Raw genomic sequence first — 23775 nt, 5'->3', positions numbered from 1 at the left:
CTCTCCTATTTCAGGGTTGCGAGATACAAACAGGACGCCCAGCAATATTTGGGACACGCTTACGCTAAAAATTTTTCGTTGTTTTTGAAATTCAAATGTAACTAGGCGTCCAGTATTTTTATTTGCTAAATATGGCAACTCTACCCTTCTCAGATCATCCCTTACTTTCTTGTGCCTCCGACTGCTGCCTTCTTGCAGAATGCTTCCCATTAGCTTGAAAAAATACTCAAGTGCCTCTTATTTAAAAATTAATGTTAAGCGCTCAAATTTCCCCTCCACCCACCTCCCTTTGGGTTTGTTCTCTTTCAAGCCAAACTTCACAAAAGAGTTGTTTATAGGCATTTTCTCAATTCCAGCACCGGATGTGCAATCATCAACCACTCTAATGTGGCTTCTGTCCTTACTTATCCACCTATTGCTTGCCCTGAGGACATCTCGAACTACAGGTTGATAATTGGAGTTCTTCAGTCCTCATCTTGACCTAGTAGTTCCCTGCCTTCAATGCGATTGACCACTTCCTTCTTTCTGGAACACTTTCTTCCCTTGACGTTTATACCCTTGCTCCTTAAAGTGGCCCTGCCATGGCAGCAGCAACACCTGCAGCCTTGTCTGAAATGCAGAATTTTGAATGGGCCCTTCACAGTTCCATTCTGCAGAAGTCTACCCCCTATCATCCACATTGTCCCCCTCTCCTTGCCCTTCCCCCAAATTTAGTGCTCCAGATATGCCCATGTTTGAAGGTTCCCAAACATGACATTCTGTTTTCGCCTTTGTGCATGCTGTTCCCTCTTGTTACAATGCCATTCCCAACAGTTACCCTACTTCTCCCCAATTTGCATAACTCCTGCTCATCTTTAAAAGCCTAATCCTCATGTTACTGCCTCTGTGAAGATTGCTTTAATCCCCTCCATTAGACCAAAGAATTTATCCCTTGAATTGTCAATTTAAGAGAAAGAAGTAATACTGATGACTCTTACGTGCCAACCACCTCATTAACTGCTTTGCTTACACTCTCTCATGCCATCCTGGTGACAGCACTATGGAGCACTAAGAAAGCCAAGCAGGCATCTGAGAGAAGTGCCTACCTTCTCCAAATATCAGCCAGGACTTCCAAGCTCAGGCTATCAGATTGCAGAATCCACGTCCCTAACCAGCTTGCCATTCCCAGATTTCTGCTGCTATGCCACCTGTATGTTGCCTATACATACATTTTTTTAATTAAGGTATAATTTATACACAATAAAATTTAGAATTTTGGGTGAACAATTCTGCAACCTTTGACAAATGCATCCAGGTGTGTCTAACTACCACTAAAATCGATACACAGAATAGTCCTGTTACCCACAAAAGTTCCCCCAACGGCCGTTAGTAGTCACCCCTTAACCACACTCCCAGCCCCTGCAATCACTGGTCTGTTTTCTGTCCTTAAAGTGTGCCTTGTAATGTCATAGAAGTAGAACAATATAGTATGTAGCCTTTTGAGACTGTCTTCTTTCACTTAGCATGCATGAGATTCATCCATATTATTGTATGTTTCAGTACTTTCTTCTTTTTTATTACCGAGTAGTATTTCATTGTATGTATGCACCACTATTTGTTTATTCATTCCCCAGTTTAGGGACATTTGGGTTGTTTCCACTTTGGAGGACTATTAGTGAAGCCTCTGTAAATATTCACATACAGGTATTTGTGTGAACATAGGTTTTGTTTTTTTTTTTTTTTTGAGACAGAGTCTCACTGTGTTGCCCGGGCTAGAGTGCTGTGGCGTCAGCCTAGCTCACAGCAACCTCAAACATCCTGGGCTCAAGCAATCCTTCTGCCTCAGCCTCCCAGGTAGCTGGGACTACAGGCATGCGCCACCGTGCCCAGCTAATTTTTTCTATATATTTGTAGTTGTCCAATTAATTTCTTTCTAATTTTTAGTAGAGACGGGGTCTCGCTCTTGCTCAGGCTGGTCTCGAACTCCTGAGCTCAAACAATCCGCCCGCCTCGGCGTCCCAGAGAGCTAGGATTACAGGTGTGAGCCACCGCGCCAGGCCTGAACATAGGCTTTTATTTCACTTGGGTAAACACCTAGAAACAGGGCTGGGCACAGTGGTTCACACCTGTAATCCCAGCACTTTGGGAGACCAAGGTGGGACGAATTGCTTGAGTCCAGGGGTTCAAGACTAGTCCGGGCAACATAACAAGACCCCCATCTCCACACACACAAAAAAAAAAATCTAAAAAAAAAGAACCAAAACCTAGGAATGGATTGGTGGTTATGTTCTGTTTGTTTAACATTATCAGAAACTACCCATGTGTTTTCAGAGTGTCTTGGCCATATTTTTAGCCCTAAACTTTAAGCTGCCAGAGAGAAGGAAACAAATCTAAGGGATGATGATGATAATGACCAAAATTGACAAAATCTCTGGGTTTTAACCATTGTATCCGCTGCATTATTCAACTTTGTATCCTCAGCAGTTGGCATTGCCCTGGCACACGGTAAATGCTCAGTAAATATTAATATCGGTAAGATAGATTCTCAATTATCTACTCCTTAGGAAGAGTGCTTCCCTTTTCTCCTTTTAGTCACTCTGTCTTCCCAGTTTTTCACTAAATACTGGTTTTTTAAAGTATAGTAGTAGACTAATACAAGCTCTAGTCAGGCATAATAAAGTTTCAGGTTTATTGTCTCTTTGGTAGAAACAGAGAAGTTGAGAATAACAGATCATTTGGAGATGGGGGAGGGTAAGGAATTTAATCCCAAATAAGTTTAATTTGTAATGAACACAGGTTCATCATCTGTGATAAATTGTATTTTTCTAAAGATGGCTGAAACAATATCTTCCATTTGACATACTCTTCTAGAACCTTCACCACCCTTTCTAGAGGTAGAGTCTAATTCCCCTTCTCTTGGGCCCTTATACCAATAGAAATCGGTAGAAGTAAAATGGTATGGCTTCCAATGCTAGATCATAAGAGGTGCCACAGCTGCCACCTTGCTTGCTGAAGTAGTCTCTTTTGAAGCAAAAGCTCCCACTTACTAAGTCCAAATACCCTGAGGCTGCCTGAAGCCCAGACCACAAAGAGAAACCCATGTCATCGCTCTGTGAACAGCTCCAACTGAAGTCCCAGCTGACAGCCAGCGTCAACAACCAGACATCTGAGTAAAAAAATGCCACCAGATGACTCCAGCCCTAAGTCATCCCCAAGTGTTAGAGCCCAAGACACCATGAAGCAGAGACAAGCGTCTTCACTGTGTCTTGTCTCAACTCCCGATCCACCAAATCCAAGAGCATAATAAAATGGTTGTTTTAAGCCCCTAAATTTGGGGGTAATTTGTTCACAGCAATAGTGACTGTAACATTTGTTATAGATTGAATCGCATCCCCCAGAAAGATATGTTGGCATCCTAACCTTAAGTAGTCAAAATATTATCTTATTTGGAGATAGGTTTTGGTTTTTTGGTTTTTTTTTTTTTGAGACAGAGTCTGGCTCTGTTGCCCGGACTGGAGTGCCATGGCGTCAGCCTAGCTCACAGCAACCTCAAACTCCTGGGCTCAAGCGATCCTCCTGCCTCAGCCTCCCAAGTAGCTGGGACTACGGGCATATAGCCACCATGCCTGGCTTATTTTTTCTCTATATATTTTTCGTTGTCCAGATAATTTCTTTCTATTTTTAGTAAATATGTGGTCTCACTCTTGCTCAGTCTGGTCTCAAACTCCTGACCTTGAGCGATCCTCCCGCCTCAGCCTCCCAGAATGCTAGGCTTACAGGTGTGAGCCACTGTGCCCAGCCTGGAAATAGGTCTTTAAAGAGGTAATCAAGATAAAATGAGGTCATTAGGGTGGGCCCCAATCTAATAAACTAATGTGATTTGTGTCCTTACAAAAAGGGAAAATGTGGATACAGATACACTCACAGCAAGAACATGACGTGAAGATGAAGGCAGAGATCAGGGTGATGCTTCTACAAGCCGAGGAACGCCAAAGATTGCCGGCAACGCCCGGCAGCCAAGTAGAGGCATGGAACGGATTCTCCCGCACAGCCTCAGAAAGAGCCAATCCTGCCAACACCTTGATCTTGGACTTCTAACGTCCAGAACTGTGAGGCAATAAATTTCTGTTCAAGCCACTGTCCTTCGTTACAGCAGCCTAAGCAAACGAATACAACCAGAACAAAGGGGTTGTTTGTTTTGGTTTTGTTTTTTAATTTTTTATTTGTATATATTTATGGGGTACAGTGCTATTCTGCTCCATTGATATATTACACTGTGATGAAGTCAGGGCCTTCAGTGCATCCATCATTGGAGCAATGCGCATGGTACCCACAAAGCAACCTCCCATCGTCCACCCCTCCCAAGTTCCCCTGTCTCTTGTTCCAAACTCTACTTCCACGTGTACACATTATTTAGTTTCCACTTATAAGTTAAAATATATGGTATTTGTCTTTCTGAGTTGTTTTACCTAAGATAATGGCCTCCAGTTCCAACCATGTTACTACAAAATTGTTTCTGTTTTTGAGATGAGGGTCTCACTATGTTGCCCACCGTGACCTCAAACTCCTGGGGTCAAGGGATCCTCCTATCTCAGCCTCCCAAGTGGCTGGGACTACAGGCATGTGCTACTGTGCTTGCAAACTAATACAATCATCTAAAAGATTGAAGAAGAAATTTAATGAAGGAGATTAGAGGGGCTCAGAGCTACAGATCTGAGGGTCATTCATAGAAAAAAGGTATTTGAAATCCTGAGGAATCAGCAACTGCAAAGAAAAGTATGGAGCCCAGATGGGCTCTTGAGAGGAAAAGCTTCTTTCTGATGGACAGAAAGAAGCTATAGACGGGATCAGGCTAGAACGCAGAAGGAGGACAAGACCAACTGGCTGTGTCCAATCTGCAGAGGTGTCAAGGATAATGGGGTTGGCAAAATGGCCATAGATTTGGTGCCTGGAAACATCCACGGAACAGGGAGAATGGAGGGTTAGGAAAGAAAGGGTGATGAGGAAGAGAGGATGCAGGAGTTTGAAAGTGGATGAAAAAGGGAGGCTGGAATAGTCAGTGCAGAGGGCAGTGGCCACTCAGATCAAGACCCTAATGAGGGCTGGGCGCGGTGGCTCACATCTGTAATCGTAGCACTCTGGGAGGCCAAGGCGGGCGGATTGTTTGAGCTCAGGAATTCGAGACCAGCCTGAGCAAGAGCAAGACCCTGTCTCTACTAAAAATAGAAAGAAATTAATTGGACAGCTAAAAATATATAGAAAAAATTAGCCGGGCATGGTGGCACATGCCTGTAGTCCCAGCTACTCGGTAGGTTGAGGCAGTAGGATCGCTTGAGTCCAGGAGTTTGAGGTTGCTGTGAGCTGGGATGATGCCACGGCACTCACTCTAGCCAGGGCAAAAGAGTGAGACTCTGTCTCAAAAAAAAAAAAGACCCTAACGAGGAGGGTTGGAAACGCGACTGAAAACCTAAGAGAAAACACAGGTGAGAACGTGGCTGAAGATACCATACCAGAGGGCTGAGAAAACATCAAGAAAGACTGTGCAAATGACAGCTCTGGAAACAAATCCATTTTTATGTTTGAAAAACATTTTTATTATAAAAATATTTGCATATTTTTAATTCTATTCTCATTTCCAACATCTGGATATACAAGACAATTAAAACATTTAAAAAAATCTTAAAATACAATAAATGTATCCTTTCACCTAATGCCTCATTATACATCCCAGAATGTTATTCATTTTCTCCTGAATCTTTCCCATCATTAGGGTTTCATATTGCCGCTGTCCCAGAGGGTTCCCACGTACATATTCAACTATTCTTCTTGCTTTGTGGTCAGAGATTCCCCCTCCTTTTCAGTGACAGTAGTGGTGGTGGCAGTGTGGTAGTAGTCATTAGAGGAGGAGAACAACACATGTTTATGGTTTAAAAATTTTTAGAGTTCAAAAAGATATCAAGGAAAAATTTTAAATCCCGCCCCCCAGACCAACCTGGGATGTTCAGGTTCTCCTCCCCTCAGTTTCTCATGTGGTTTTCCCCAAAATGCTGCATGCATGACCAAATGTGATGTGTTCTTTCATTCTCAGCACCACTAAGTGCTGAGGATACAACAGTTGCCCCCAAATCCACCTGATTGTTGATGACACATAACTTACAGGCTACTTGGACAGAGATGTGGTTTTACATCTCCCATCTAAAAACGAACAAAATGAAACTCTTGGGTGTTACTATGCATGCTGCTCTGCTGCTGGCCTTTTTCCAAGAAACAAAATGTCTTGGAGGCCTCCACGGTTTTTTCAATGGCTGCCTAGCAGTGCCCACCTACGTGCATGTACCGAATGTACTTAACCGATCCCCTGCTGGTAGACATCTGGGTTGTTTCCAATATTTTTGCTATTACAAACACTGTGATGAGTATTCTCTTAAATATTTCCATGTTTGTTTTTATATTTACCTGTAGGATAAATTCCCGGGTCAAAGCTCGTGACTATCTCTGCAGCGCACACCTGCCGTTCTTCCATAACTGCTCTGCATCTGAAACACTTCCCTATGTTTGGGGAGAATGGGAATCTTGGTGGCAGGCAGAACTCGCCTCCCTTTACGGAAGACGGAAAGTCCACATACTCCCACACTCTGCTTCTGACACATGGGCATGTCACGGGCTCAGCCTCAGACTCTGAACTGGAGTAAATGACCTGCAACAGCGGGACACCATGGTGTCCTGTTCGGCCAGGGCAGCGGCACCATCGTTGGCTGGTTCCCATGCTGTGCTGCTGGCTGCTGTCCCAGCTGCCTGGCCTCCTGCCCGTTTCCTCAGCCTGGCCCCCCAGACCTGCTACTCATCCGGGTGCTCCTCAGTGTCTTTTCATTCAATTCCCTTTCCTGCTTAAATCAGCCTGGCCTAGCTTCTGTCACCTGCAGTGACGAACTCTGACTGATTCTGTGGTAGGCCGCCTCCGAGGTGGCTCCCAGTGATTCTTGCCAATGGGGCTGACCTGTGTAAACAGCAGGGCATTAAGGAAATGACAGAGTGTGATTTCTGAGGCTAGGTCTTAAAGGACGTGTGGCTTACCCTTCATTCTCTCTTGTATCCCTGGCTCTGGAGGAAGCCAGCTGCCATGTTGTGAGGACATTCAAGCAGCCTTGTGGAGAGGTCTACATGGTGGGCCCCTGAGATGGCCGGCCAACAGCCAGCACCAATTTGCAAATCATGTGAGTGAGTCACCTTGGAAGTGGATCCTCCAGCCCCCGTCTAGCATTCAGATGACGGCATTTTGACTGCAGCCTCATGAGAGACCCTGAGCCAGAACCACCCAATTAAACCACTTCTCAATTCCTCACCCTCAGAAACTGTGTGAGATAATAAATGTTAATCATTGTTTTAGGCCACTAAGTTGTGGGGTGATTTGTTAGCAGTAACATAAATAACTAATAGAGATACAATGTTTAATTTTAACAGTCTACCAAATTACCCCTCAAAAAGGCAACAGCAATGTACACACCCGCCAACTGCACAGAGTGCCAAATGTGACTGGTTTCAGAAGGAAGTTGAGGGGAGCAAGGAAACTGACCCCAGTACGGTCCCATCCTGAGCACCTCCCTAAGTTGTAGAATCCTAAATTGGACCCCTAGGACCACATGGCTACTGCAGGACCCAGAGGATGGCTATGGGAGCATCATTCCTGTATCGTCAGGCCGAGTGGGCAGGGATGTGCCAGCATCTGGCCTGGTGGACAGGTGGAGTCGGCAAGGAGAAACTGGAGCAGAGACAAGGCCACAGGTGTCAGGTCATATGATCAGGGATCATGGCAGGTGAGCAGGCGGATGGGCAGAAGTTTCCTTGGGCTGGCTGGGAAAGGGGCCTCAAGAGAACCAAGATGCTGGGCAAGCGGCACCTGCCCTTGCGGCCACGACAGCAGCCAGGACTGAGCATTTCTGGGATGCCCTGGCCTGTGGTCCCTTGGACCTAAACATAGAGACCCAGGGCTCAGCAGGAGACAGAGCTGCAGCAGTGGAGGGGATAGGGGAGACAGGGACCGTGTGTTCTAAGCACTAGTTATACGCCAGGTGTGGAATCTGCCAGGCAAATAACCACCCCCATTGTATAGGTGAGAAAACTGAGGCTCAGTGAAGTCAAGTTACTTGCCTAGACTCAGAGTCCAAATCCCGTTATATCACAGCCTTCAGGGCAGAGGCAAGACTGGTTGGTTGGTTGGATGGTTTTCCCTATTGCTCCAAGGATGGCCTGGGGACAGGACTCATCACCCTTCTGGTGAGAAAGGTACTCCCACAACCTCTGCTGTCCTCACCGTCAGAGCTCGCGGCTCAGGCCAGGCTCCCAGGGTAAGGTGCTCGGAAGGTCCCCAACATCAGGGGTAGTGCTCCCGCCTTGCCCATCTCTGTCTGCTCCAACAAACGTGGCGTGTCCTTGTGAAACCAACATGCATGGGCTGCCTGTTCCATGCCAGGCAGCATGCGAGGCCCCTATAGCAGTGGGCAGGCAGCGGTGCTGCCCTTCAAAGAGTTCATAGTCCAAACGAGGAGGCAGGGAAGAAGGGGGCTACTGCGTAATGCCATAAGGATTACACTGGAGAACTCCGGGTGAAATGGGAACCCTGAGAAGACACACCTCAGCTAGCCTGGGAGCATCAGGAAGCTTCCTGAAGATAATCTCTGAGGTGAGTCATCAACAGTGAGTAGTAGTTGGCCAGCGGAAGGCGAGAGGGCATTTCAGGCCAAGGCGAGCACGTGCAAAAGCCTGGAGTTGTGGCCCTTCCCAGGAACCATCAGGCATTGCGTATGCCCGGACTGGACAGTTTGGAAGGAGAGAGGGAAGCGGGGAGGGGCCGAGAGACAGGGCAGGAGCTGTGAGCAGGGCCCAGGTCCTAAAAGTAAGGAATCGAAAATCAAGGGGGAGATGCTAGGAAGAGGTTTGCATTTTACAAAGATTATTCTCGCTGCCAGGTGAGCAATCAGGGCAAAACGAAGGCAGAGAAACCCGTTAGGAGACCACTGCAGAGACCCAGGCCAGAAGCAATGAAAGTAGGAGCTGTGGCAGTGACCCTGCAGACAGAGGGTGGGAATCAGAGACGAGAAACAGGAGGGAGCGGCCTCTGCAGGACTAGGTGAGCAAGAGGGAGCCAAGACTTCCTATCTGTGGTCTTGTAGTTACACGGCCCAATGTGTCCTTCTTGTCATAAGTCCTTTCGTGTTGCATCTCCCATCACTTGCAATCAAGAGTTTTAGCTCTCACAGGGCCTGCTTGTCCAGAGAGGAAAATGGATGCTTCAGGTAATTACACTGTTGTCTCCATTCTTTTCTTCTCTCTTTTTAAAGTAATAGTAGACTTTCCTCTCCACCACCAGCCACCCCAGTTTCCCCTGTTATGATCTTGTGTTAACGTGGTGCATTTGTTACAACTGACAAGCCCACACTGATACATCATTAACTAAAGTCCATTCTTTGTGCTGCACACCCTCTGGATTTTGACTAATGTGTAATGACACGTATCCACATTACCGTATCACAGAGAACACGTTTCATTGTCCTAAAAATCTCCTGTGCTCCATTCATCCATCCCTCTCTCCCTCCCCTGACAACCACGAGTCCTTTTACTGTCTTCATAGTTTTACCTTTTCCAGGATGTTGGCATCAAAGAGCACGTAGCCTTTCCAGACCAGCTTCTTTCACTTAGCAATATGCATTTAAGTTTCCTCCCTGTCTTTTCCTGACTTGATAGTTCATTTCTTTCTATCCCTGAATACATCTTCTCATCACTGAATAATATTCCTCTGTGTGGGCTGGGCGTGGCAGCTCACACCTGTAACCCTAGCACTCTGGGAGGCCGAGGCGGGATTGTTTAAGGTCAGGAGTTCGAAACCAGCCTGAGCAAGAGCGAGACCCCGTCTCTACCAAAAATAGAAAGAAATTAATCGGACAGCTAAAAATATATAGAAAAAATTAGCCGGGCATGGTGGCGCGTGCCTGTAGTCCCAGCTACTCGGGAGGCTGAGGCAGGAGGATCGCTTGAGCCCAGGAGTTTGAGGTTGCCGTGAGCTAGGCCGACGCCACGGCACTCTAGCCTGGGCAACAGACTCTGTCTCAAAAAAAAAAAAAAAAAAAGAAACAAACAAACAAAAAAAGAAAAAGAAACTAGAGGCACTGGGATGGCCAAGTTCATTTGCACAGTTTATTTAAAAAGAAACAGCTGTAAGGTAGAAAGCAGATGTTTTCTTTGTTGTAAAGACAGCAGGTACAAAAGATAAGTAATAAATATGACAGTAGGAAATATTTTTTAAAAATTACAACCAACCCTGGGATCTGTGAGCAATCCCAAGAGCTCTCAAGATATGAAAATCTGAACCAAGAAGGAACACTTTTCACCTCAATGCCTTGGAGCAGATGGTGGAAACTGGTTGATGAGGAGGATGGTCATGACTTTTGGGAGTTTGAAAGGCCCTGGATTTGTCACTTGGGAATGTCAGGGGTCAGCTGTAATACAATTTGCATAGAGTCGGAGTGAACAGGAATCCTTCTAAGCATTAGTATTCTAATTATGCTTTCATTCTTACAGGGAAGTAGCACAGTATTTAAGAGTGGAAAAAAGGCTGGAATGGAAAGACACGAGTGGAATGGGGTGGAGCACGCAGGCCTGGGGGACACTAAGGGGCCAGGAGATAGGTGCCAGAAAGGGGCAGAACCTCTGTCTTGTCTCTATGCTGTGTCACCTCGGCTGAGTGCAATCCCCCTGTTGGAGGGGAGACAGGCAATGGGCCAGGCTGGCCTCCCTCAAAACCCATCATCACCCAAGGTCAGAAGATGCAAAAGAAACTGGCAGGTCTGACCAAGGATGAGAATAGGGGAGCTGGACAGGAAACGAGGAGGAGGCTGCAGAGAATCCCCCAAGAAAGTGGGCAACACAAAAGACAGACCAATCTGTACAAACTAACACAGCAGACTGCTCTTGATGTGGAATGGTAAAGTGACAAGAGGAAGCGGGTTCTGGCTACAGAGAAGGGCAAAGGAGCGGAGGCAGGCGAGGGAGGCGGGTGGGCACCTGGCCCACCCCAGACCCTCTTGGAGGGGCTGGGACACTGGGAGCAATGAGGGCTGGCACGGAGCTGGCACTGGGGGGTGAGTGTGGATGCTGGCTCAGGGAGGCGGCCAGCATGGGTGGTGAATATGCCCGGACATCTCTTCCCGGGCATCTGTGAGGCACGGCTGTGGATGGAGGGCAAGGTCGGCGGACTATGTACTGAAAGTAGCCTTGAGTTCCTTGAAGGCCGCCTGGCGGAGCTTCCTCTCCTCCTCCTCCCGCTTCCGCTCGTCTTGCTCAGCTTTTAACTCGGCTTCAAACTTACTGGCAGATGACAGGGCCTGGGCCTGCAGAGAAACAGCAAAAACAGACCCACGGAGTCAGGGAGGGAAAGAGAAACGCGGAGATGCTGCCACCTGAGCCAGCAGCCCGGCAAACAAACCTTGTGACAAAGGCACCCAGGGCAGGCGCCCCAGCCACTCCTCCTTCCCTTTGGTCTCCAGAAGTTCACGTTCCAATGTGTGTTACACGAGCTTCTGACTTCCTTCCCAGGGTACTGTTTAATATCCCTGTTTATTACCCACTTTTACATCCTTTCATTCACACTGATATTGTTTAGTTCTAGGGAAAAAGACAAACCAAAATGGATCCCCTGCCGGGATTGCGACTGAGATGGCATCAGCCCGCCCGGCACAGGTAGGCGGACCTCCGCAGTGTGCGGCCTCCCCGACCGCCTCGGTGGCCACGCAGCGCGGCGCTTACGCTGCCCACTCATCAGTCATCCTGCATTTACCTCTGAACAGTGCAAGTTTTTGTTGGTATTGTGAACGGGATTTGGTGCTGTTTGAGCTTTTTCAATCTAACAATTTGTCTTCAATATCAGATAAACCCATCTAAAAATTCTCTATTCTAGAACTGATTCTTTTTGTGTGTCTTATCAATTTGGTAAAATTTCTGGACAACACACTGAGTGTGTAGATTATTTTAATAAAGACTATTAAATTGCTCTCCAGAATAGCTGTTCCAGTTTACACCTCCACCACCACAGACTGGACAGACTCATTTCCCCACAGTCTTGCCAATGCTTATCATTAACGTTTCTCCTTTTGGCCAATCTGATAGGCAAAACAAACAAACAAACAAAAAAAACGGCATCTTTTATTTCCTCTTTGGTGAATTGCCCATTTGTATCCTTTGCCCATTTTTCTATTCAGCTTATTTGGGTTAATATTTAAATTTTCAGTTCTTCATGTAATTTAGGTATTAGTCCTTTGTTATATATTTTTAAGTTACTTTCTCTCAGTCTTTTGCTTGTCTTTTAACTTTAAAGTATTTTGGTCTGTCCCTAGTTTAGGACTGTTAAAAATAATAATAGACAGACATGCATACAGAAGAATACCAGGTGAACATGAAGGCAGAGATCAAGGTGATGTATCTACAAGCCAAATAATGTCAAAGCTTGCAGCAAACCACCAGAGTCTAGGAGAAAGGCATGGAACAGATTCACCATCTGTTGAATGCTGAGGATGGATGGAACAGACTCAACCCTCAGAAGGCCCCAACCCTGCCAATGCCTTGATCTTGGACGTTTAGCCTTCAGAACTGTGAGACAATAAATTTCTGTTGTGTAAGCTAAAAAAATAAAATAAAATAATAATAACAATAAAGTATCTTCAGCCACACAAATACTTAAATTTTGATGTAATCAAATTTATCAGGCATTTCCTTTCTGGCTTTTGCATTTTATGTCATGTTTAAGAAGTTCTTCTATACGCTTCAAGGTTTTAAACTCACTTTCCTGCATTTTCTTCTAATACTTCTATGGTTTTGTTTTCTCATTTGGCTTTTTAAGCCACAAAAATAAGCTCATTTAATTAATTAATTAATTTTTATTTATTTATTTTTGAGACAGGGTCTCACTGTTGCCTGGGCCAGAGTGCAGTGGCATCATCATAGCTCACTGCAACCTCAGACTCTTGGCTCAAGCAATCCTCCTGCCTCAGTCTCCCAAGAAGCTAGGACTACAGGCATGTGCCACCATGCCCGGCTAATTTTTCTATTTTTTGTAGGGATGAGGTCTCGCTGTGTTGCCCAAGCTGGTCTCCAACTCCCGGCCTCAAGCCATCCTCCTTCCTTGGCCTCCCAAAGTGCTGGAAGGCATGATCCACCATGCCTGGCCCGGGTCTGGTCTTGATTAAAAATACCATTAATTCCTCTCCTCACAGCTCTTCATGGCATTTTATCCCTCGCTTTCAATCGAGTGGTCATGACCACTGAGAGTTCTAGAGCATTTCAAGGTCATTCCCATCTGCTCCCTAGCCATTGTCACTGCTCTCATTGGACCTAAAATTGTTCCCCAGACATCTGTGGAAGCTGTCCCCAGGCAAGTCCATGCTCACAGTGCCCACTCCATCATGGCAAGGCCCTGCTCGAACACCTCCAATGGCTCCCCAGTGCCCGCAGCTGCAAATTAGAACCACCTGCACAGCTCCACTGACTACTTGGTTCCGGCGCCCTGCCTTGGAGACATCCCAAGTGGATCCGGGTGGGGCCTGGGAAGCTAGTCTGCGAGTGGCTCTGGCACTCAGCAGGCTGGGGAAAGCCTGACCTTCTCAGCCAGGTGTCCACAGAGGGGCTTCCCTCAGCCTTGAGGAGGCCAGAGCTCCCTGTCTGATTAAGTCCAACGTGTCCAGGGGCCATCCTTCCTCAGAGTCATCTACAGCATGTGCCACGGCCTGCCGAAGGGTGAGAAGTGCTGGCCAATTCCCTGGTATCCATATTCTCATCGTGACCTCCCCCTGAGCCACATCACCAGCCCTCCTCTGCACAGGTCCTGTGTCCTCACCAAATGGGGACCCCCCTCCAACCTCCAAGCGCTCCACAGCCTCCATGCCTTAGGGCCCTGTTTCTCGCCATTTCCACGACAGGGACTCTGTCCCTTCCTTGATTACAGGTGAACCCCCATGCATCTCCAACATCTGTCACACACACGTCAGCTCCTGCATGGCCCTCTCCCAAATTCCAGCGATGATGCTCTCCTCTGTCATTCACGCCAACGTTTATGGAGGGTCATTACGCGCCTGGTGCTGTAATTACAAAGACAACACACCTACTCTCCTTTGAGTCTGGGGAAGGAGGCAGACAGAAACATAACGAGCTGAACAAAGCTTGTATTGTTATCCGTCTCATCTTTTCTCAGTAATGCACTCTCATTATAAAACATTACAGGAATATAAAGTAAGTCCCTCAGACATGACGATTACTAACGCTGTGGCATATAAGCATCAGGTAGTATTTAATATTCAACAAAGTTACGTTGCAAACATATTGTTTTGCTTAATTTATTTTGGATGTCTGTCCACACATAACATGCAGCTGCATCTCATTTTCTGAGAGCCGTGGAGCGTGCAAACGTGTGGACGTGCCACGTGGACTCACTTCCCTGATAATGGAAGTTTTGGCCATTTCCAATTTTTCTCTATTACTAACAATGCTCTGTGAAAACCTTGTGCACACACCTACATGCATTCATAATCTACGCCCATGCATCTATATGCTACGAGGCATGAGTGCCTCTGAAGGATAAAATCCTACAGGCAGAATTCCGGAAGTAAAGAATATAAAATGTTACCAGCTAGTCCCAAATTGCTCTACAAAAAGCTGGGTCAATTTATACACTTACCAAAAGTGTCCAAGAGTGCCTTGAACAGATCAATTGTAATACCACTTCCACGTGTAATAGAGGCAGCGGAAGAGGCAGACTTTCCTGCCCGGATAGTCAGGAAAGCAGCCCAGAGGAGGCAACTCTTCTGTGCGGGTCTGGATGAAGGAGAAGAGTTTTCTAGGCAGAGGTGTTTGGGTGGGGCGCTCGGGCAGAGGGAACAGCAAGTGCTGAGGTCCCCTTGTGAAAAGGAGTGGCAGCATTTGAAGGGGGGGGATGAGGCTGGAGCGGGGATCAGAGCCAGATCATAACAGGTCTTGAATGTCCTGATAAGACGTCCCCAGAGACTCGGACGTACCTCGCCGAGAGCACTCATCAATCACATTGCACTGTAGCAGTGAACCGAAAACTGTCCTGCCAACTTCGAGTTCTCAACCCTAGGACCTTTCCCAAAGCATCCCAAGAGATCTGCAAACGTTGGCTCGATCAGTGAAGGGAGAGGACCCATCCCAGCAAAATTAACCCTTCCCTCCTCTCTCCTCTCCATCGGTGCAGTCTGCTGTCCTCACTGAACGGTGCGTGTGCCCTGGGAGGGCAACGGTTTTGTCCTCTTCACCGTTGGAAAGGAGTTGTGTCTTAGAGCTTAATGTGATGCCTAGCTTTGCCGGAGACGGGTAGAGTCAACGTTAGGTCAGGAAGGAAGGGCCAAACCACTTTCAGGATTGGGGACAAGATGCTGGTGCCTAAGCCACACCGGCTTAGGTGAGTAGATGGCTTGTCCCTGACAGCGCTAGGAATTCAGGCTTGTAGAGCAGCAGAAAAATGATGGAACCCATCTCCAAGTAGCATCATGGAGATGTGAGAATAGGGTCTTGCTTAGAAGCTGGAGCATGCCAGGATATGTCACCAAGGACACTGTGGGCAAGCTCCCAGAATAAGCTAAAACTCCACCAGAGGCCGGCTCCTGCCTGGAGTGGTAGGGAGTTCCACAGCTCATACCACATACCCGGTGCTCACCAGGCACTTGCTAAACACTTTGGTACATGTTAACTCATTTAATCCTCAAGGCAATTCTATTGTCATCCCCATTGTACAGCTGAAGAAACTGAGGCGCATAAGTCAGTGGAGGAGGCAGGATCTGAACTCAGGGGCCTGGCTGCAGAACTCATGCCCTTACCCACTGCACCCCACAGCTCTGGTGGGCAGGGGATCTGGAGGACTCTCTTGGTCTCTATTTCTGCAGGTGTGCTCTCCAGAGATGCAAATGACAGCACCTAACTGTGGGGAGGCACATCTGTGTCCAGCAATGACAGCGTGAGTGTGGGAGTGAACAGAGGCACCAACTCCCAAGCACTCTCTCTCAAGGGAGCAAATACCCAGTCAGGGCATGCCACCACGTCCCCCTCCTCTGGCCGCCTTACCCACCTGCTTACAGCACAGGTGCAAAGGTGGACGCAGCTTTCGAAGGAACTCAGCTATGGTTTAGGGTAGAAAAGAATTTTGTAGCAAAGTGAGGACCAAGAGTCCATCTTGGAGCACTGTGGCAGCAAACCTGTTTGAACCTGAAACCAGGATCGAATGCATTTGCCGTTTGGTTGTTTTTCTGTTTTGCGTTTCATTGCAGATGGCACGCAGACACACTCTCGTTATCCCAGTACCTGACGGACAGACTTAAGCTGCACAGGCCCACGTGTCCTGAGCAAGCTAAGGAGGCAGGCACCGAACAAGGGAGCTCTGGCGGGCAGGGGAAGGGAGGGAGTGGCTGCTCTGCACAGCAGGAATGGTCACCTACCTTGGCTTCAAAGAAGTCCTTGGCACCTCTCACACCCTCCAGGGCAACATCGATCTCGGAGAGCTTTGCCAGCGCCATCAGGCCACTGTCCTCCTGCAGTTCCCCAGCTGCGGCCTTGTGGAAAATGAGTAGGAACTAGAGGGAAAGAAAGCAGAGAGCCAGCGTCTACCTCACCGAGAGACTCACGGTAATCCCCTCTGGGCCAAGCTAGAGTTATTTTGCCCAGCATTTAAAAAGACTGTGTGTGTATATGTGTGTGTGATGAATTAGTTTTTTTCTTTACGAGATCGTCAAAAATGAAATGACACCTATTTTCCACAAGGATATAGGGAAATGGGCCCCCTCATATTTATGTGATAGGAGTATAAACTGATTCAAACTTCCTGACAGGTATTTTGGAAATATTTATTAAAAATAAAATGCTTTTTGCCCTTCTAACCATTAATTCCACTGCTGGGAATCTATCATTCAGAAACATTCACACAACAGTTTAAGCAAAAAAATGGCAATGCCCTAGTTTACAACCATGAAAGAAAAATCAAATAGGGCCAGCCGTGGTGGCTCACGCCTATAATTCTAGCACTCTGGGAGGCCGAGTCGGGCAGGGGGGATTGCTTGAGATTAGGAGTTCGAGACCAGCCTGAGCAAGAGCGAGATCCTGTCTCTACAAAAAATAGAAAATTTAGCCAGGTGTGATGGCACATGGCTGTAGTCCCGGCTACCAGGGAGGCAAGAGGATCGCTTGAGCCCAAGAGTTTGAGGTTAGAGTGAGTGAGGATGATACCATTGCACTCTAGCCAGAGTGACAGACTGAGACTCTGTCTCAAAAAAAAAAAAAAAAAAAAAAAAATCAAATAGACCTGTATATGCTTTTTTTAAAAACTAAATAATTTAATATTTTCAATGTTTTTTAACCACTTAAATTTTCTTGTGTCCTATCTTTGCATTAGATTGTTTACCTTTCTTTCCATTTGCTAAGAGATCTTCATAGAACCTGGTATTATATATTTCAAATACTTTAGCTCTGTCACTTGCCTTTTAACTGTGTTTACGGTAATTTTTGACTTTCAAAAATTTTATATAAACTTTTTTTTTCTAGAGATGGAGTCTCTCTCTGTCGCCAAGGCTGGAGTACAGTGGTGTCATCATAGCTCACTGCAGGCTCGAACTCCTGGGTTCAAGTGATCCTCCTGCCTCAGCCTCCTGAGTAGCTGAGACTACAGGTGCCTGCCACCAAGTCCAGCTTTTTTTGTTTTTCTATTTTTGATAGAGATAGGTTCTCGCTATGTTGCCCAGGCTGGTCTCTCGAACTCCTGGCCTCAAGCAATCCTCCCATCTCAGCCTCTCAAAGTGCTGGGATTACAGGTGGGAGCCACCACAGCCAGCCTCAAAAATTTTACACAGACTCTATCAACCTTTTTCTTTTCTCTCACCAGTGTTACGCACAGAAAAACCTTTCTCACCACCAAGATTGCATAAACAATCACCTATGTTTTTGTCTACTAATTTTATGGCTTCTTGTTCTTTTAAACATGTAAATATTTAATCTCTGAAATTTATTCAGATCTGTCATTCGAGGTTAATCATTAATCTTATTTTCTTCCAAATGGCTAGTGAGTAATCTTCACATTTATTGAATAATGTATCCTCTCCCTCCAGATACAAAATGTGACCTGAATGAATTAATCTTTGAGGGCAACTTGTACTAAGGCCTCCGCAGGATAAATGTCTAAATAAATAAATGGGCCAAACTTAAATGGCAGGTCCCCATCTTCCTGCCCTTCTCCCTGAAGGCATTTTTGTAAAGTTCTCTTCTTTAAATAATTTTTATGAATTTGCTTGTCAAACAACTGTTATCCAGCCTCCATGATTTATTTTTCTGTTTGGAAAGAATATAATCTGCTGTATTCCAAGTTATCACTCAAAAAGGGCTTCTCCGGGTTTTCAGATGCCACCTATGTGCACCGACAAAGAAAAGTCAGGTTTCTGGGTCTTTTCTCATGACCACCTTCCCTAAAAAATGCCTTCCACAAAAGAACATTACCCGGAGTAGAGCGATAGGTAAACAACGGCGACAGCCTTTCCAAATCTGAGTGTCTGTTGCTGGCGGGACTCTTTTTTTTTTTTTTTTTGAGACAGAGTCTCACTCTTTTGCCCGGGCTAGAGTGAGTGCCGTGGCGTCAGCCTAGCTCACAGCAACCTCACACTCCTGGGCTCAAGCGATCCTCCTCCCTTAGCCTCCCGAGTAGCTGGGACTACAGGCATGCGCCACCATGCCCAGCTAATTTTTTTCTATATATTTTTAGTTGTCCAGATAATTTCTTTCTATTTTTTTTTTTTTTAGTAGAGATGGGGTCTCGCTCTTGCTCAGGCTGGTCTCGAACTCCTGAGCTCAAACAATCCGCCCGCCTCGACCTCCTAGAGTGCTAGGATTACAGGCGTGAGCCACTGCGCCCGTGCCCGGCTGCTGGCAGGACTCTTGATCCCAGAGGGAAGAGTGTCCCACCTGAGTGAGGGTCTTAACCACCACCACAACCCAAAATGCCCGCTAAAAACCTTCGTCATAGTGCTCGCTTGCTCGCTTCAGGGGTCCTAACTCCACTGTGGATATTGTCAAATACCAATCAAGGCATGAAGCAAGAGGCCCAAGGACTTGCGGCTTCACTGAGGGCAATGTGGTCAGCCAAGTCCATCCACCTGCGGCTTCAAACTCTCTCACTAGAGGCCAGCAAAGACTCTGTTTGCAACGGATTGTTGAGCCAAAATTTTGGCTGGAAAGAAAACAAGCCCATTAAAGGAGGCCTGGACATGGGGGGCGGTAGTGGTCACGAAGCAGCAAAGACGTCAGTGCTGCCAATGCGAGCCATGTGGTGGCAGATGCCCGGCCTCGGTACCCTGGCCGGCCTTGCAGAGGCCCCACCTCACTGCTTTACAAGGCAAACACAGAACAGGTAGCTCCTCCATGCCAGCCATTCTCGGGGGCCCGGGGAGGCAGCTCACAAAGCAGGGGCCACCACCCCAAACCCACACCAATGCAAGTGACCCCAGGGGACTCTATCCTCAGACTCAGTGTTCTCACATCTAGCGTGGAGGTGACAGTGCTTCTGTTCACAGGAGGGCTTTGTGGCCTGGGAACATGAAGTTCACACAGTCTTCACGGGTCCCCTCCCCAGAGCTGTTTCCTCTGGACCCTCAGGTCTGGGGCAGATCCCGGCCGCGCACGCTCACTCTGCCAGCTCAGTGGATGGCTGATGGTAGCCTAGTCATTACTTAGAGTCCCCTGCGCCAGCCAGTTGAAGAAGAAAAAAAGTCCAGCCCGAACATGTTCAGCCTTGCGCGAAGCATGCCGGGCATCCCCGTTTAATTTTACGGCAATCACCAAGCGCCCCTGAATGACAATTTCTCCAACTGTCCAGCCTTGTTTGTCTTCCTATTTATAGTTCACAAAGACGGGTATGTTGTAGAAGAATTGGAAAATGTCCTAGCTGTGACTATGATGCCCAAGAGGGGGAGGGGGAGGAGAGGTAGGGAACAAAGAGACAGAGGGAGACCCAACAAAGCTACAAAGCTACAAAGCTCTTCCCCACAGAGCTAAGGCGCTTCTGATACATTGAGGCAATTTTTAACTTCAGGGCTCTGCGTGGTGATGCAAACACTTCCCCCTATCAGCTAGAACTCTTAGATTGCAAGTGATAAAAATAAACTTGTTGGCTTAAGCAAAAAAGGAGGTATTCATCATATGAAATGGATGGCTCAGAAACCCCAGGGCAAGACGCAGTGGCCTGGAGGAGGAGGGGGACTAGGAGCAGCAAAGCTCTCGGGGCTGGAGGCCACGCTCCCTCCATCCCTTGAGACTGGTCCACAGGGCAGACAACGGGCCATTTCACGTGGAGTTCCTCTTCCCGGCACAGGCAGCTGCAGAGCCAATGTGCACACTTTGGCCCCAATTTCAAAATCCCAGGAGAGAATTGGATTGGTCTAGCTCGGGGGTCTATCCACGGTCCAGTCAGCCCGGATCAGGGAGGCAGGCAACCTGGACCCACCGTATCGGCAGCATGTTTGGCCGCTCTAACAAATAAATTCCACAGATCAGGTGGCTTAAACAACCGAAATGTATTTTCTCACAGTTCTGGAGGCTGGAAGTCCTTGATCAAGGTCCCAGCAAACTCGGTTTCTGGAGAGGGCTTTCTTTCTGGCTTCTAAAAGGCACAGAAAGGGCTTAGCTCTCACAGCGAGTCCCCTGTCTCAAAGACACAGAACTGAGGCTCAGAAGTGGAAGAACTTGCGCAGGTGACCCAGCACCGTGTGGCAGAGCGAGGCCTGGCTGTCAGCCCGTGCTCTCCTCGCTACGCCAACACACAGGGGCCTACTAGCGGCTTCCGGCACAGGCAGAAACCAGCAGTGACAGAACAACATGGGAGGCTGGCCTGTGAAGTCTGAAAGGCGACACATCCTCGCACTTCCAAGTCCTGTACACCCGGCACAACTCCTAGAGGGGACCGCTGCAGGCTTGGGATGGCCGGCAGATTGAACACAAACGTCCCTGAAGCTCTGTAGGCATTGAGAGCGCACCACAGGAACCCTTGGGAGGTCTCTAAGCCTCTGACGTCCACCATCTGTGGGAACGGGCCAAAGCAGCAGCTAACCAAGAGCTACCCAAGCACCGTGGATTCAGGGAAGAGCGCCTTTGGGTGGCCCCTGAGTACAGCGGGCAGAGGGAGTTGTGTCTTAGTTCAGTTGGTGATCGCATGGCCCACAAAATACCCTCTCAATTCCTGTTCCCAGAGGTCACAACCTTGCCGCAGAAGCTCTTTCTCCACTTTCTCCAAAGCTTCACCAAGGCAAAAGCTTCTACAACCTACAGCCCAAGAGTACCAGGTTGGAAAGAGCCAATGCCCTGTGCTGGGCCTGACTTCAGGCAAGTCCTGACCTTTGTGGCCGTCTAGGTCGTTGGCCTGCACGAGGAATCCTGAGGGTTATGCCCAACACTGTCATCTCCTATCTCCACGTCCGCAGATTTAGGAAAAGAAGAGATGGGAGATTCTGGTGCTGATTTGTGGGCAGAGGGAGGCAAGCCCAGTTTGTCACAGCTGAGGAAGGGGCTCATGGCTGCCAATTCAGCTACAGACCCCAGGAAGAGCATCTGTCCTAGACAGAAGACCAGTACTTGACCAAAGGTCTCACCTTCAGGAACCAGGATGCCAGCGCCCCACGGTTTCTGCAATGACCAGGTTAAACACCAGGAAGCAGGGACAGTCCTCTACTCCCAGCTCCCAAGGGCCACGGTTGAGACACCACTGAGAACAAGACTGAAAGAGCTCAGCTAACACTCCGAGCCTTTAAACCAGATGCTGTCACCAAAGTTATTACAATACCAGACCAGGTGCCACACTGACACATCTAGAAGCCTTCCAATACAACTCACAAAAAAATACCCAATACACGAAATTCCCTCCCTTGTGGTATGGCATCTTTGCCATGGAAGAAACCTGATGGTCTTGAGACATTTTCCCAAAAACAGAAATGGCATTACCATCAAGGTTCTCGGCCATTTGGGGATCAGGCTATGGATGCTGTGTGCACACTCTTCCTGGAGAGATGCCTGCACATAAAACATTTTGCTTGCAATTTCAAAGGTTCAAAGACCAAGAAGTCCATTCTTGGACCATTTGGGGGGCCCCATGGCCACAGAGTAAGACCACATTTTTACTATTTTTATTTTATTTTATTTTTGAGTCTTGCTCTGTTGCCTAGGTTAGAGTGCCATGGTGTCAGCCTAGCTCACAGCAACCTCAAACTCCTGGCCTCAAGCGATCCTCCTGCCTTCAGCCTCCCAGGTAGCTGGGACTACAGGCATGTACCACCACGCCCGGCTAATTTTTTCTATTTTAGTTGTCTGGCTAATTTCTTTCTATTTTTAGTAGAGACAGAGTCTTGCTCTTGCCAAGGTTGGTCTTGAACTCCTGACCTCAAGCAATCCTCCTGCCTTGGCCTCTCAGGGCGCTAGGATTACAGGGGTGAGCCACCACACCTGGCTCACATTTTTACTATTTTTAAATGTCTACTATAAAAATAAAAAAGTTTATTATTATATATTCAAAATAACTAAAAGAGTAGAATTGGAACATTCTTAACACAAAGAAACGAAAAACGTTTGCGATGACAGCCCGATTACTGTGATTTGATCATTACACAATGTATGCTTGTATCACAATATCACATTTACCCCATAAATGTAGACAACTATTATGTATCCATAATTATTGAAAACTTAAAAATTTAAATAAGAAGGTTCAATGTGTAAAAAGTATAACATTATAAAACCACAAATCTGTATACCTATAAATATCCACTATGAAAATTTTGGTGAATATTCTTCCAGATTTCTTACCATTTTACCCAGATGAGGCTATACTATTCCACACTGTGTTTCAGTCTGGTTACTGGGTATTCTCCCAGGCTAGCACTGCAGTTCACTATCTCTTTAAAGATATATATATATACACATACATATATACATATATTTACACACACACACACACATACATAAATATTCCTGGGCTTAAGTGACCCTCCTGCCTAAGCCTCCAGAGTAGCTGGGACTACAGGCATGCACCACCACGCCCAGCTAAATTTTAAAAAGTTTTTTGTAGAGACAGGGTCTTGCAGTGTTGCCCAGGCTGGTCTCAAACTCCTGGCCTCAAGCAATCCTCCTGCCTGAAGTGCTGGGATTACAGGCGTGAGCCACCGCACCCAGCCCTTAAAGATATTTTTAAAAGCAGAATTGTAGTGTAGGTTAAATACACAAACAGTGCTCTAGAGAGGCCAAACCCATTTGTGCTCCAAGGGACTGTCAATTTGAGGGTCCTCCCAGGGGCCCCCAGGGGATCAGGGCTGCAGCACACAGGTACCTCCCGGAAGCTGAGCTTGCCGTCAAAGTCCTCATCCACCTCCTTGATCATGCTCTTCAGGCCCAGGTGGGTCTGGGGAGCCCCCAGCTTCTCCATCATCAGCTTCAGCTCCATCAGATCGATGAAGCCGTCCCGCCCAGCGTCATACCTGCAGGGTCAAAGGAAGGCATGGCCAAGACAAAAGGACACTTGTTAGTCTCCAAACACGAACGTCTCCTGCTTTGCAACGCCCACTGGGGGCCCCTAGTCAGAAAGGCCCATTTCTCCTCAAAATGCCTTTGGGCTTTGTGAGACTCAAAGTGGACCTTGTACCACACGTTGCTTTTCATGTCTTTTATCTCCTCAACTAGGCCGTAAGTTTCCAGACAGCGAAAAATACCTTTTTTACTTTTATT

At 47.2% G+C, this 23775-nt stretch overlaps 1 protein-coding gene across 1 annotated transcript; it reads right to left on the bottom strand.

The window, feature by feature from the left end:
* Positions 1 to 10897: 10897 nt before the first annotated feature.
* Positions 10898 to 23586, bottom strand: EFHD1 (EF-hand domain family, member D1). Its single transcript, XM_012659329.1, has 3 exons — positions 23381 to 23586; positions 16470 to 16604; positions 10898 to 11363 (listed from the first exon to the last, which is right to left on the bottom strand). The coding sequence occupies exons 1-3, from the start codon at positions 23492 to 23494 to the stop codon at positions 11229 to 11231; spliced, it is 384 nt and encodes a 127-aa protein (XP_012514783.1). The 5' UTR covers positions 23495 to 23586; the 3' UTR covers positions 10898 to 11228.
* Between the last annotated feature and the right edge of the window lie 189 nt (positions 23587 to 23775).

This window comes from Propithecus coquereli, unplaced genomic scaffold, assembly GCF_000956105.1.
Source record: "Propithecus coquereli isolate 6110/MARCELLA unplaced genomic scaffold, Pcoq_1.0 Scaffold605, whole genome shotgun sequence".
NCBI lineage: Eukaryota > Metazoa > Chordata > Mammalia > Primates > Indriidae > Propithecus > Propithecus coquereli.
This window is presented reverse-complemented; position numbering and strand designations above follow the sequence as displayed.